Genomic DNA, 13,899 nt, shown 5'->3' on the forward strand with positions numbered 1-13,899 from the left:
ATCTGTTTTCCAGATCTCTTTCCATGACTCACTCAAACGTCACCTTCTCTGACCATGCCTTATCCACTTCTCTTTATCCTAACTCGGCATTCCTTATGATGCTTTTCAAAGCTGGTATGTAAGGTATTACAGTCTGCACGGGCAACTGTGTGTTTTCAACCAGAAAACAACATCTGTCTAATCTGTTGCTAAGTTTTTTTTTTGCTTTGTTTTGTTTTTCAAATTTAACTTTTTATTGATTTTTTTATTGGATTTCACATCATGCTCCTCAATTGCACTTGTTGCTAAGTTTTTTGAGACAGGGACTCATGTAGCTCATGCTGACCTTGAACTCACTGCAGAGTCAGGGCTGTTCCAGAACATCAGATCCTCCTGCCTCTATCTCCAATGTGCCAGATTACAGGTGTGCGGCACAAAACCTCCCCTCCCACCTTTGTTGCTGCCTTGATTGCTACTATGTCCCCAGTCTCTACCCAGGAGTTAGTCCTGGATAAATATTGAGTGACCGCGCATGTTTCAGAAGGAAATAGTGTCCCTTCGGTCACTGTCAGGCCTAAATAGCTCAACTCCCTTGGAGGCCTGGGAGGCAAGACTTTTGCCTTGAACTTGAAGTAGGCTTTCCTGTGCTTTTGTCTTGTCCCCTATCCTGGTGCCTCGGGCCCCGTAACTGTTTTGCTGATCCCCTCATACCCAGGTGGACCTGAGGCGCCAGCAGATTTCTCAGAGGGTGGAAGAGGTGCAGAAAATTATCCACCATCTGACGACAGAGATCAGTCACCAGGATAGTCGATTCCAAGCCGTGCCTGCCTCTAAGACATACAACGACAGCATTAAGGTAAGCAGGTCTCTCTGAGGTGCTCCAGGAAGGACCCAGGCCCTGGGATGGGAAGGACTCCATGAGTGACAGGGGCTCACTCCACTGAGAACCCCAGGCACTGTTCTCACACACACACACACACACACACACACACCATGAAGTTTTCCCTCGCGGGAGCCCCCACACTCCTAGACCACAGAGGTTAGGGTGGAGGAAACCAAGGTACTTGACTGAGTCCTACTTGGTCCTTAGGCCATAACTCGAAAGACTCTGATTCTGAAGCATGCTGCCCCATGGTCAAAGCAGGGCTAGGCAGCTGCTCATTTATTAAACACCTACTGAATAGCTAAGGAACTAGGCAGAAGTGGTGAGTGATAGTCTCTAGAGCACAGGTAGGGGAAGCAAGAGGGTAGAGATGGCTCTGAGTCAGAGTGCACAGTAGCCCCTCTCTGCTGAGGGGTCCCACCGAGTCTAAACACCAAGGTCAATGCATGACAGTCAGCAGCAATCAGCCTGTGGGCACACTGTGCGCTCATGTCCACTATGAAACAGGAAGGAGGTTCTGTGTCCCTCTGAATCGTTGCCATTCTTGGTGGCAGTTTTTCTGCAAACAAATCTCTTTCACTTTGCATTAGTTCGACATGTCCTGTTTCCCCACCAGTGAGATCCTTGGTTTTAAGACCATGCTAATTGGTTGCTTCATTCCCAGCATCTGGTCCATGCACATTTGGCCTCTGAAGAACGAGCCTGGCCGCCAAGATCTATACTGGCCCAGTGCGTCCCAGGCTGGTGGATGCAGGGTTCAAAGACTGTGGATTTTGAGACAGAGTCAGATTTCAGGAAACTTATTCTAGGAGGAAGATTGTAAAGCTGGCTTTGATCCTGTCATTTGAGAACACTTGCCCACCTCTTCCTCCCCTGGCTAGTCTCAATCAGGCAGATACAACCCCAAGACTAGAGAGAGCAAGACCACATCACTCTCCCCTGACCTGGACCAAAAAAATTCCCTGCTATGGTCCCAGTTAGAGTGATAGCTCAAAATAGATCCTGTGTTGACTGGCATCTTGTGCTATTTATTAAGCTTTGAAATAGGGTTGGAGATGTGGCTCGGTTGGTAAAGTGCTTGCCTAGCGTGCACGAAGCCCTAAGTTTGATCCCCAGCACACCTATGATCTCGGCGCTTGGGAGGTGGAGGCAGGAGGATGAGAGGTGCACGGTCACCTCTGATTTCTGTATTACTTTGCTGTTTACCATTGCTGTGATAAAATGTTGTAATCAAAGCAAACTGGGAGAAGTAATTCTTGAGCTGATCATGACGGTAACTTGGTAACATGGCGGCAAACAGCAGGAGCAGAAAGCATCTTCAACCACAGATATGACATAGAATGAAGCAGAGGTAGAGCCAGGTTCTGAATTCTCCAAGTCAGCTCCCAGTGGCATGCTTCCTCCACACTACCTTCTCAAAGAGCGCCACCAACTGGGACCAACTGTAAATACCTGAGCCTGTGGGGGATGCTCTCATTCAAACCACTACAGCGCCACATCAAACCTGAGACCAGTCTGAGATAAAGGAGACCCTGAAAAGAGAGAGAGAGAGAGAGAGAGAGAGAGAGAGAGAAAGGAGTACATAAAATGGCTTTAATTTTTATCTTGAACTAAATTTGATAAGTGTGTACTTATTGGACACCATTTATGTAGCTAGCAGTGTCTTTGACGTTGTTGGGGTTGTGGGTGTGGGTAGATGCTTTTGTACCCGTTCAAGTGTGGATATGCTAAGAGAGGCCAGAAGTTATATTAGAGAGTGAACAAGTCCTAGGGATCCACCTGCCTCTGCCTCCCCAGCGCTGTGATTACTGGCATGCGCTACACACCTGACTTTGTGTGCTAGCTGGTGACCAGAACTCAGGTTCCCATGCTTGAGTGGCAAGCGCTGTATGTTTGGGCGGAGTCATCTGGGCAGCTCCACTGCTGGACTCTTGAACCCACGGCAAGTGAATCCAAATGCACCTGTCGTTTAGGGGTTTGTCCCCTCTATTTAATCCAGCCTTGGGATGCCGGAAGGTATACGGTGCCATCGTCTAAACCATCCAATGTTCTCGGAAAGTGAGGCAGGATCAGCTTAATCGGTCACTGCCCAGACCAAAGCAACTATTGTTGCATTCCCCATAACTTTCTTCAAAGAAGAAAGATGAGGCTGAAAGGACAAAGAGGGTGCCAGTTCCCCAGGCCCAGCCAGAATTCAGGGTCCCTCTGGCAGATCTGCAATGCCAACTGGTTTACTGTGTCCTTGGCATTGTGTGCCTGCTGTGTCTGCTCTCTTCCTGGTCACTGCTTAACTGGTTCCCAGAGAGTGGGAGTGGGTGGATTTACATCCATTTTTCCATTAAACACAGAATCAACTCAATGGCTCACATTGTCCAGACAGACAGGCTTTCATTTCACCTTTGATTCTGCAAGGGTTAGTCATTCATACTGACCCTGGGTCATTGTGACAGGCAACGAGCCTGTCACATCGGAGCGTTCAGCTATCCCAGACATCGTTCTTGCTGCAGAACTAGCCCAGGGTAGGACCACTGAACAAGCAGCCAAAAAAACTCAATTAAAATTTCCACTCTTCTGCTTGTTGACAGTGTCCCCAAGGGACCCACAAGCCCCTGAGTCTTGGGTTGCTCACTGAGTAGTGAACAAAGTTATCTCTTATTTGACCTCGGAGAAGGAAGAGGCACAGCCAGAGACCTGAGCTGCGTATGGCTCTGGATACATTTCCCTTCCCTTTCTTCTCTCTTAAACTTCAGGTCCCTCCAGGATTCCGAGTTTTCTTCATACTTAACTTGAGGTCTCACAAAACCCAGAACTCCTTGAGTCACCTTCTCTGCCACAGCCTCAGGTGGGTTAGTGGCAAAACAAACAAGCAAAAAGACGACGTAATTCCCAGTAATCCCTTGGTCTCTTTTCTGCAAGCCTCATCACATTGCTGAGGCTCGGATGGTCACTGAAGCTGCCTGGTGGGATAGGTCAGCACGTCTCTACGTGACCACCCCCACTCCCACGGGTGAACTCATCTTTTCCCTCTTCTTTTCTAACCCCAGGTTTTGGCCCCCAGCCTGTTCCACGTCACAGTCCCACTGAAAGGCCTTGCGGGATACAAGGCGGCCCGGGCACAGCGCTGGCGTTACTACGACCTTCAGGGCACCAAGCTCACCTGCCCTCTGCGGGACCCTGAGGGCCTGCAGCAGTGGTTGGAGACCGAGCAGTTCATGAAGACCCTGTGGCAGTGGCACCAGGCAGACGTGAACATAGAGGGGGACATCGTGCCTGCCAAAGTCCTCCAGGTGTTCCGGATGCTGGTGGAAAACGCAGTGAGAACCTGTCACCTCTCAGGTGAGCTGATCAAGGGAAGGCACAAGGGGCATGGTAGCCAGTTTCCTTTCACACTGTAGCAATGGGGGATGAGGGGCGGGGTGATCTGCTAGTCGGTTAATGAAATCCGCAAGGTAGGGATTCATTCTTAGGAAACACTTCCGGGACTTAGAAATTACCAGAAATTACTGCCCTGGCATACCTTAGGCTGTGGGTTTTGTGCCCTTCCCAAACCTCAGTGTACATATTTATAGCAGCCATTACTCACCCCTCATCCCCACCCCAACCTTGCCCCCACCTTGGTTATGGGGACATTTCTGTACAACTCAGAGCATCTGACTGAACACGGAGTGTGGAGAGCGCATGCTTGGAAATGCCAGCCTCCTACAGCAGAAGCCCTGCAGCCTTAGGACCCATTGACCTCAACAACTGCAAACACAGAAGGCACAGCACAGGGTGACATGTGTACATGCATAAATTCGCAAACATACACACCACGCACACGTATAAAAACTGACTAAATTTCTTAATTACAGAAGTAGTTATCAACCAGGAAGGAAAGAAGATGAGCCGAGCAACAGAAATAATGACACACAATGCAAAACAGACAAAAACAAACAAACAAACAAAAAATCCAGAAACAGGGATTTGGGGAGAAGAATATAAAAGATTTTAAAAAAAGGAAAATGTTGATTTTTAAAAACATTAAAAATTCTAGCAGATTGCCAGGCATGGTGACTGGTGCATGCCGGTAATTCCAGCACTGGAAAAGTTGAGGCAGGAGGATTGCTACATGTTTAAGGCCAGCCTGGGTTACAGAGTCGGGCCCTGTCTTATGAAATTAAACAATCAGCTACCAGGACCGGAGAAATGCCCGGCTGTTAAGAGCCATGGCTGTACTTACAAAGGACCTGAGTTCAGTTCCTAGCTCCCACCTTAAGTAACTCACATCCTCTTGTAACTCCAGTTCCAGGGATCTGACACCACAGCTAACCTCCCTGGGTGCCTGCACGAATATGTACATACATACAGTCACACACACACACACACACACACGCACACCATGTAATTTAATGCAAGTCCAAAACAAAACAGTAACGACAAAGAATCCCAACAACAATAAAAGCGTATTAAAAACGCCTAGCCGATTAGCAGCCATGTGAAGTGTGAGAAGCGTGCTCTTACTGGGTGAAGGGTGGGGCAGGCGAAACAGGCATTTTCATGCTGTTCTTGGGGGCGAAAAAAATCACTGTTTTGTTTTTAAAGCATCATTTGCCTGTTATTTATTCTCTATGATGTGCTTACTTGGCAATTCAACAAATAAACTTTTGGAAACTCACAAAGAAATATGGCCAAGAATATCCTCTGCCCTGGGTTGGAAAATAGTAACTAGCTAGAAAAAAAAAAATCTAAATGACTACCCAAGAAAATTGGCCCAGTAAATGATGGTGCCCTTGCCTGGCAGACCGTGTGCAACCTTTGCTGAGTGAGACATACGCAGGCACGTATGTATTATGACAATTACACAGGCTGCAGAACTCAGTGTCAGATGATATATTTGTAAAGGTTTGCTTGTCCGAACAGAACAGCTCTGAAAGTCTCCATCCTGGTCATGTCTCATGGATGTTTACTTTTAGAAAGTTCTTGGGTGGGTCATTTAATTCCTGTGGCAGTTTTAGGCTGGGGTAACATGCAGCTTAGTTGATAGAATAGTTGCCTGGCAAGCAGAACAGCCCAGATTTGAACCCCAGCACTACATCCATCAGATACATTGGTGCACACTTCTGATCCCTGCACTCTGCCAGGTGGAGACGGGAGGATCAGAAATTCAAGGTCATCCTCTGCCGCAGCAAAATCCTGACTTCAAAGAGTTCTTCCTCTCGCCTGCCTTCTCTCTCAGACCAGTGTTGATGTGTTTGGGTAAAGCAGGGTAGGCCTATAAGTGTTAGACTCCATCTCACAGTAGCCAATACAATCCTTTGCCATGTTTCCTATGGCTTCCCTTCGTTGAGCCTTCTGAAAAGAATCTCTTAAATAGAAAACCTCTGGGCTGGGATTATAGCTCAGAGGCATTATGATCAGCGTGTGTGAGAGACCCTAGGCTCTATCCTCTGCAACACACACACACACACACACACACACACACACACACACACACACAACAATAACATTTGCTGCAAAGCTCTAGAATAGTGAGGAGAAACACTGAAGGCTGCCCAGACCGTCTGCCCTGATGCTAGTGTAAAGCAAAGGCTTGCTTTCTCTTTATCAAGTGTCTCTCTGGTTGCTTCCCATCAGGCAAGGTCAGCGTGCTAACCAACCGAGCTGCTGTTTGGGTTGCCGTGGAAACGTCCACAGGCCAGGTGGAGCTAGAACTGGCCCCTACTGTGGAGATCCCCACGGCCTGGTCTGAGAAAGCCCAGTGGCCTAGGTGTTTGAAGCGGTGGCCTCCCCCAGAGAGAGTGGAGTGTATCAAGGTACAGGTGGCCAGGCGGGGGCTCATTCTGCCCAGTGCTAAGGGCTGTGCTGATCTCATTACTGACCCTCTAAGGGCTCACTGGGGAAGCAGGGGCTTCCTTAGAGCTGCAGCTCCAATGTGTGTGCCCCCCTCAAGCGGCAGCATCACCCACAAGCTTACCAGAAGGGCAGGTTTCTCACCAGGAACCCTGGGCCTGCCAAGGTGAGCATGGGACAGAGCCCCGTGACCCAGGGAAGGCTGCTAAGTCCTCAAGGACTCTGATATGGGCAGAAGTAGCTGCCTAAAGTGGTCTGAGCCTCCCCCTGCCCGCTGTGTGAACTCAAAATGCTTTGTGTTTTTCCACGCTGCTCTTTGGCCTCTGTGCTTTGCCATCCACACGTGAGTGAGAATATCCAGTAAGTGTTTGCCTTTTTCTGCATGACTGCTCTTTACACCCTGGACTCTAATTCCATCCATATTCTTGTGAATGGCTAGATCTGATCCTTTTTTTTGTCGGCTGAATAATATTCCATCACACCGACATACCATACGCTGGGGGTCGTGGGTCCCTCAAGCTGTGCACACTGCTCTCTACTTTGGCCAGCTTCTCCTTTCTCATTTTCTTCCCAATTCTTTTTGCAGTCATTTGGGTTCAACCTGGTGGCCCGGTCCAGCTATCACTGGCAGCTGAGCTTCCCCCAGGCGGAGCAGGTGCTGTTGGAGCAGTTGGATGAGGACGGGGGCTGCCGCAAGCGGTGCTTTCAGGTCCTGAGGCAGCTGAAGGAGGATGTGTGGTGCCCAGGGAAGAGGCCAGTCATCACCACCCACCACCTGCAGGTGAGCGTGGGGTGTGGCGGCGGGGGGGGGGAGTGTCAGGGCGACTGTCTCTAGGTGGGTCCCCATGTGCGATGGGATCGGGATGAGGCCGTGGGAACTGTCTTCAGTCCCAGGGTTTCCACACGGCATGTGTTTCTGCTCAAGGAACCTTGTAAACCCCAGCTGTGTGTCATGCTAGGGCTGACAGCAATTCTGCTCTCTTCCCTTCCTCCCCGACTTCCCTTCCCCTTCCACGCCTTCTCTGCCTCTCTCCTCCCTTCTGGTTTTGATTCAACATTAGGGATGATCTATTGTACAAATTAACACCTTACGTCACCTAATAGTTTGAGACGCACAGAACATCCGCCACAGAAAGAAAGCCACAGTGGTCAGCATGTCTCCTCAAACTTCCATCTTCATGTCAGAGGCCTTTAAACGCCTCTAGGTATTTCAAAACAGAAAGAATCACTGTCTGTCAACCTCAGGCACGTTGACGTGTATCGGCGAATCAATCCCACACCAGTTATGTTTTAAGGGGTTATTTATTTTGGGGGGTAAAACTTACATACACCATAAACCGTCAGGAAGGGAGCCTAGTCGCTGGAGCAGGAGACGGGAGCAGGAGCCGGGACCAAGCACCGGAACCAAGAGCCGGAACCAAGAGAGCCTGATCCGGATCTGCTTCTCTTTAAAAGAGAAATATACCACGCCCCAGTGGGCTGGTATTTCAGCAGCTATTGGCTGACGGAGCGGAAGTCGCTCCCCGCTGCACTGTGGGCTCGTATTTCAGCGACTATTGGTTGAGGCAGCGGAAGTTACTCCCACAACAGACGTGCTGCCGAGGCTTGAACTATCCCCACCACCCAACCTTCCTCTTCCCCCCTCAGACCCTTTCCCCTCCCTTCCTAACTTCTCATAAGTGCTGTTTTCCCCTCTGCTTCTGTGAGACCCTCCATATTAGCGCACACGTGACTGGGAGCACGAAATGTCTGTCTTCCATTTCCAAATGTTTGGGTAAAACAGAGCAGGCCTATAAGTGTTAGACTCCATCTCACAGTAGCCAATACAATCCTTTGCCATCTATCCTGTGGCTTCCCTTTGTCGAGCCTTCTGAAAAGAATCTGTCTCTTAAATAGAAAACCTCTGGGCTGGGATTATAGCTCAGAGGCATTGTGATTTGCGTGTGTGAGAGACCCTGGGCTCTATCTTCTGCAACACACACACACACACACACACACACACACACACACACACACAGCTGCTGCACAGGGTAGGATTCCACTCAGTTTTTTGTGGCTGAGTAGTAGTCTACCATGCAGGCTTACCACATTTTCTCTGTTCTATTGATGAGTACCTAGGTTGCTTTTTTTTTTCTTGGCTACTGTGACTAATACTACAATAACCAGAGTATCGGTATCTCTTTAATATTCTCATTTCATTTTCTCAGTATGAATACCTGAATTTTAAGCTTTGTAGGAACCCCCAATTTGTTTTCCACAAAAGTTACACTAATTTATATGAGTTCCCCTGTTCTTACTGTCTTCTCATTTTGCTCCCTTTTTGCCCCCCCCCTTTTTTTTCTTTTTCGAGGCAGGGTTTCTCTGTGTAGCCCTGGCTGTCCTGGAACTCACTCTGTAGACCAGGTTAGACTGGAACTCAGTGATTCACCTGCCTCTGCTTCCTGAGTGCTGGAATTAAAGGCGTGCACCGCCAACACCCAGCTCATTTTTGTCTTTTAAACAATAAGCTGGCATTTCCCTGAAGACTGACTTTTATACTTGTCCATCTGTGCATTTTCTTTGGAGAAATGGCACTTCCTCTCATTTATCCACTTTTTTTTTTTTTGAGACAGGGTTTCTCTGTAGTTTTTGGTGCCTGTCCTGGAACTAGCTCTTGTAGACCAGGCTGGCCTCGAACTCACAGAGATCCGCCTGCCTCTGCCTCCCGAGTGCTGGGATTAAAGGCCTGCGCCACCACCGCCCGGCTCATTTATCCACTTTTCATGGTGATTTTGTTGTTGTTGTTCTTCTTCGGCTGTTGAGTTCTGTGTTTATTCTGAATATCAACCTCCTTAGGAGTACAAGCTTGCTAACATTCCCTCACACCCTACCTCAGCCTGGTGATGGCTCTGCAGAGAAGACGCCTCTGAGTTCACAAGCATCTATTTTCCCCTTTTCCCCTGTGCTGTTGGGTCTTCACTGAAAAACCACTGCCTGTTATCGGCATTCCCATGAAGCATGACCCTGCTTTATTTACTTCCATAATTTCAAGTCTTATATTTCAGCGCCATGATCTATTTTGAGTTGATTTTGTATCATGTGAGAAATGTGGTCAGTTTTATTCTTTGTGTGTGTGTGTGTGTGTGTGTGTGTGTGTGTGCGCGCACGCACGCTCGTGTGCACACACACAGTATTCTCTCTCTCCCTCCTTCCCTCCTCCCTGCCTCCCTAATTTTCCCAGGTCCACTTTAGTTGATGAGATTATCCACTTTTTAAAATCTCAAATGTGTATTATTATTATATGTGTGTGTCTGTCTGTCTATGTGAGTATATGCCACGTATGTACAGGTGCCTGAGGAGGCCAGGAGAGGGCATCGGATCCTCTAGTGCTGGAGTTACAAGCCATTGCATGCTACCTGAAAAGGGTACTGGGACTTGAACTCACGTCCTCTGAATGAGCAGCAAGTGCTCTTCATTAATCCAGAATATTATATAATATAATTATATATTAATATAATATAATATATTAAATATATATATTTAAATATTTTCTTAAAATTGACAATTTATTTTTGATTGTCGTGTTTAATTGTGCATACTAATTGGGTTTGGCGTGGCATTCTATATATGTGCACAGGGCGCACCAATCACATCCAACCTCCCTTTGCACTGCCCTCCTTTGCCTCAGCCTTTTCCCAATTCCTGGTCCTTAGCACACCACACTCAGATCAACCTTGTCTCTTAGTTTCCACATGTGAGAAGCACCGTGCTGTGTTTGTCTTTCTGTGTCTGGCTCATTTTACTTAACACTTGTCCTTCCATTTTGCTTCCAGCCATTTTGATGTAGAGAGGACAGGGTTTCATCCTTTCTGGACGAACAGTTCTCCATTGTATCTTTGTGTCCTGTGTGCCCCAGCCAGCCACTGTTGCCACTTGGGCTGGCTCCATCTTGTTCTTGATACCTGTGTCTGTCGAAAGGCTGGCAAGCAAGGCAGCGGCCAAGCCTCACAGAGCGTGCTAAGAATTGCATCCTCAGCCAGGCGTGGTGGCACCCACCTTTAAGCCCAGCCCTCAGGAGGCAGAAGCAGGTTATCTGTGAATATGAAGCCAGCCTGGTCTACACAGCTCCAGGCCAACCAGGGCTTCATAGTGAGACCTGTTTTGTATCTTAGTTAACCAAGAGTCAGAGGAACTGTTAATTAGATAAAAAAAAAAAATCATGAAGATTTATACTTTAAACAACAAAAACCCTACAGATTGGCTGGTAACTGGAATAAGCACAGACAGATTAGACTCCTGCCAAAGAGGGTGAGACGCGCGGTGGGGAGGACAGTGGGAGGGGAGCGAAGCTGGGTGGCAGGGCTGAGAGACCAATGAGCAGGAAGATGAGCCAGGTTGAACTGTGAGTGACAGGGAGGATGCCGCCCCAGGTTGTGTCTGGCACAGCGGGCTGGATAAGCAGGTCTAGAGGCAGAGCAGGTTTGTGGGAAAGGCCACGAGTTCAGTCTGGGCATGTTGGAATGGAGATAACTTTTCCATACCCAAGACTAAGCAGGTCAGAAGCAGATTCTGGGCTGGAGAACATGCGGTGTGAGTCCGCCATCTTACTAAGAAGGAGGGAAGCTGGCACTGAGCACCAGGCAGGGGAGGGGCAGGTGGGGAGGAGGGGTCTCCTTAGAAACCCCAAGGCAGAGCAGACATAGGTGGGTGCAAGCAGAGCAGAAGCAGGGATGGGAGGAGAAAGTCTGGAAGAGCATTGTCTTAGGGGTCAAAAGAGCAGCGGTTAGAAAGGCAGGGTGTGGTCAACTGTCTGATCCTCTGGTAGGTGAGGCTGGAAAGGGCCTGCCCTGCTGTTTGATGCTAGGAGATCTTGGGCTAAGAGAGCAGCATTCAGGATTAATGGCAGAAGACTCCTTGCTGTAGGAGTCAATGGAGGCAGGGAGCGAGAGGGGAGGAAGTCAGCAGGCGCCGGAACTTGCTGGAGCAGAGACTGCCATAGGGGAGCAGAAAGGCTATGCCCAGGGCAGGAGGACATCTCCAAAGAGGGGAGTCGATTCTATAGGACTCCTGGGAGGCAGAGGCCCGTGAGAAAGTGGCAGATGCAGAGACGGAAAGAGGAGACCGCCATGATGGCAGAAGTCTCTGGTCCAGGAGAGGAGGACTTCCGGGTTCCCTGTGTGCTAGAAGGCAGAGGGCCTCTACTCGGAGCAGGGTATGACTCCCTGGGAGAGCAGAGAGGAATGGGAGAGAGAGAGCAACTGGGAGGTGTGAGCCAGCTAGTTAAGCCCCAGGCCCGGGTGAGGCAATGGATCATGAATTTCCTGCTGAATCCAGTTTTCCCAGAATGCCTTGCGCCTCCCCCCAGAGCCCCGAAAACTCAACTGGTTCCCACCATTTTTCATCCACAGACCGTGCTCTTCTGGACCTGTGAGAAATACCCAAACCTCAAGGATTGGCAGGTCTTCCATCAAGGGCTCTTGCGCCTGGCCCGGAAGCTGCATAGATGTGTGAGCCAGCACTTCCTGAAGCATTATTTTGTCCCAAAAAGCAACCTCCTTCAGTCAGCCAACCCGAGTGAGCTGGATGCTGTGGCCCAGAAAGTGGCCTTCTTCCTAAAGAACCCGCAGGTCTCTTTGCCCTGAGGTGGCCCAGGGAGCCCTTGCTTCATTCCGTCCTGCTGATCTGGTTCTCAGGGCGGTTCCTCTGCCAGATGCCAGGACCCTGTGCTAACAGAGAGGCCACCAAAGCCGACCAGCAGCTCCCGCATCAGAGGCAAAGGCTCCTGCCCCAGGTCCACGCAAGCATTTCATCTTTCCTACCTCTCCTGGGGACAGCTCCATCCAGCTTCCCCAAGTGATCGATTTTCCTTGCTCTGGTTCTTATTGTCTGACAAGGGGAATGGAGATGGGTTCAGGGAAGGCCAGGTCTTAGCCTGCTGCCCGAGAATATTCCAGCTGGCTGGACCAGGACCCACACACTGCCAGACAGCCCACCCGGTTGCTGGTGTCCCTTCACGAATCTCTGTCCTCCAGCTCCAAGCAGGGCCAGCGGTCCAGGCTCTTGAGCTCTTCTGGTGTTCCTCTATCAATTGTGTGGAGTCATCGTAAGGGTTAGCGGAAATCCAAGAGAAGGGTACAGCTGGAACCTACCTGTCACCTGACTCTAGTTACAGCCCTCTCCTCCATGATCAAGGAACTCGCTTCCTTTCCAGGAATGAGCTCCATGCTGTGGCCGTGCACGGACCCACCTCCATGTCATTCACGTCTGGATGTCTTCCTTAGCTCAATCCATTAATTTACTTGCGGATACATAAATACTCCCTGCGTACGGCGAATGCAGGCGAGCACAAGACAGACTCCCTGGAGAAGACAGGACGTGAACAGCAGATCGGTGACCTCCATCACTACACATAGAAGGAAGTCTGCTAGAATAAGGTCACAGAAAGATCCCAAGGGAACACATGTGGGCAGCTAAAGGGGGCCAGAATGGCAACTCCAGGCAGACTGGGGTGGGTCGGCAGAGGTCCCTGGCTGCGAAAAGCTGGGGAGGAGTCGGTATTACTATGTTCTGGGATCCAAGGTGCAGCGTCTACCTCCAACAAGCACACTTAAAATGATGGCTCTGGTGACAGCACCAGGAGGGACTCCGTGGCCCCTGCACCTCACATTCTGAAGGACACTGAGGCCCACAGCATCACACACCTGCACACTGGCTGGGGATTCCAGGTGCTCTTAGAGTGGATGGCTTCTTTTGGCATTTTTCTTAATGCCTCTCAGCTCCGGGGATCTGTCATGACTTTTGAAACATTCTCTCCAGATGTGCTTAGCAAAGTACTATTTCTAAAAGCACGGGTCTGGGGGGCTTTGAAGAAGCCTGTGTGCTGACATGCTGAGCGTGGGCCCTGCCAATGTGCTAGACTGACTTTATTTTGAGGCTGGATCTCACTAAGTTGCCCAGGTTGGCTCTATTTTTTTATTAGAATATATGAATTATGCTTAACGATTGGTTTCGTTGTGGTATTTTCATGCACACGTGACATTTTGTGTGTGAATGTGTGTGTATGTGTGTATGTGTGTGAATGTGTGTGTATGTGTGTGAATGTGTGTGTATGTGTGTGAATGTGTGTGTATGTGTGTGAATGTGTGTGAATGTGTGTGTATGTGTGTGTGAATGTGTGTGTATGTGTGTGTGAATGTGTGTGTGTGAATGTGTGTGAGTGTATGTGTGTG

The 13,899-nt window shown here is 49.3% G+C and overlaps 1 protein-coding gene across 6 annotated transcripts in view; it reads left to right on the top strand.

The window, feature by feature from the left end:
- The window catches only part of Mab21l3 (mab-21 like 3), a 39,848-nt gene extending 26,179 nt beyond the window's left edge, over nucleotides 1-13,669 (top strand). For all 6 annotated transcript variants that reach the window (XM_087897697.1, XM_048442201.3, XM_048442203.3 and 3 more), the window contains exons 3-7: nucleotides 695-835; nucleotides 3,907-4,198; nucleotides 6,476-6,654; nucleotides 7,278-7,472; nucleotides 12,079-13,669. In XM_087897697.1, coding sequence (XP_087753823.1) covers nucleotides 695-835; nucleotides 3,907-4,198; nucleotides 6,476-6,654; nucleotides 7,278-7,472; nucleotides 12,079-12,312 — 1,041 coding nt within the window. In that variant the 3' untranslated portion in view covers nucleotides 12,313-13,669. The remainder of the gene's footprint in view (nucleotides 1-694; nucleotides 836-3,906; nucleotides 4,199-6,475; nucleotides 6,655-7,277; nucleotides 7,473-12,078) is intronic.
- Nucleotides 13,670-13,899: the final 230 nt, after the last annotated feature.

Source organism: Myodes glareolus, chromosome 17 (assembly GCF_982192425.1).
Source record: "Myodes glareolus chromosome 17, mMyoGla1.1, whole genome shotgun sequence".
NCBI lineage: Eukaryota > Metazoa > Chordata > Mammalia > Rodentia > Cricetidae > Myodes > Myodes glareolus.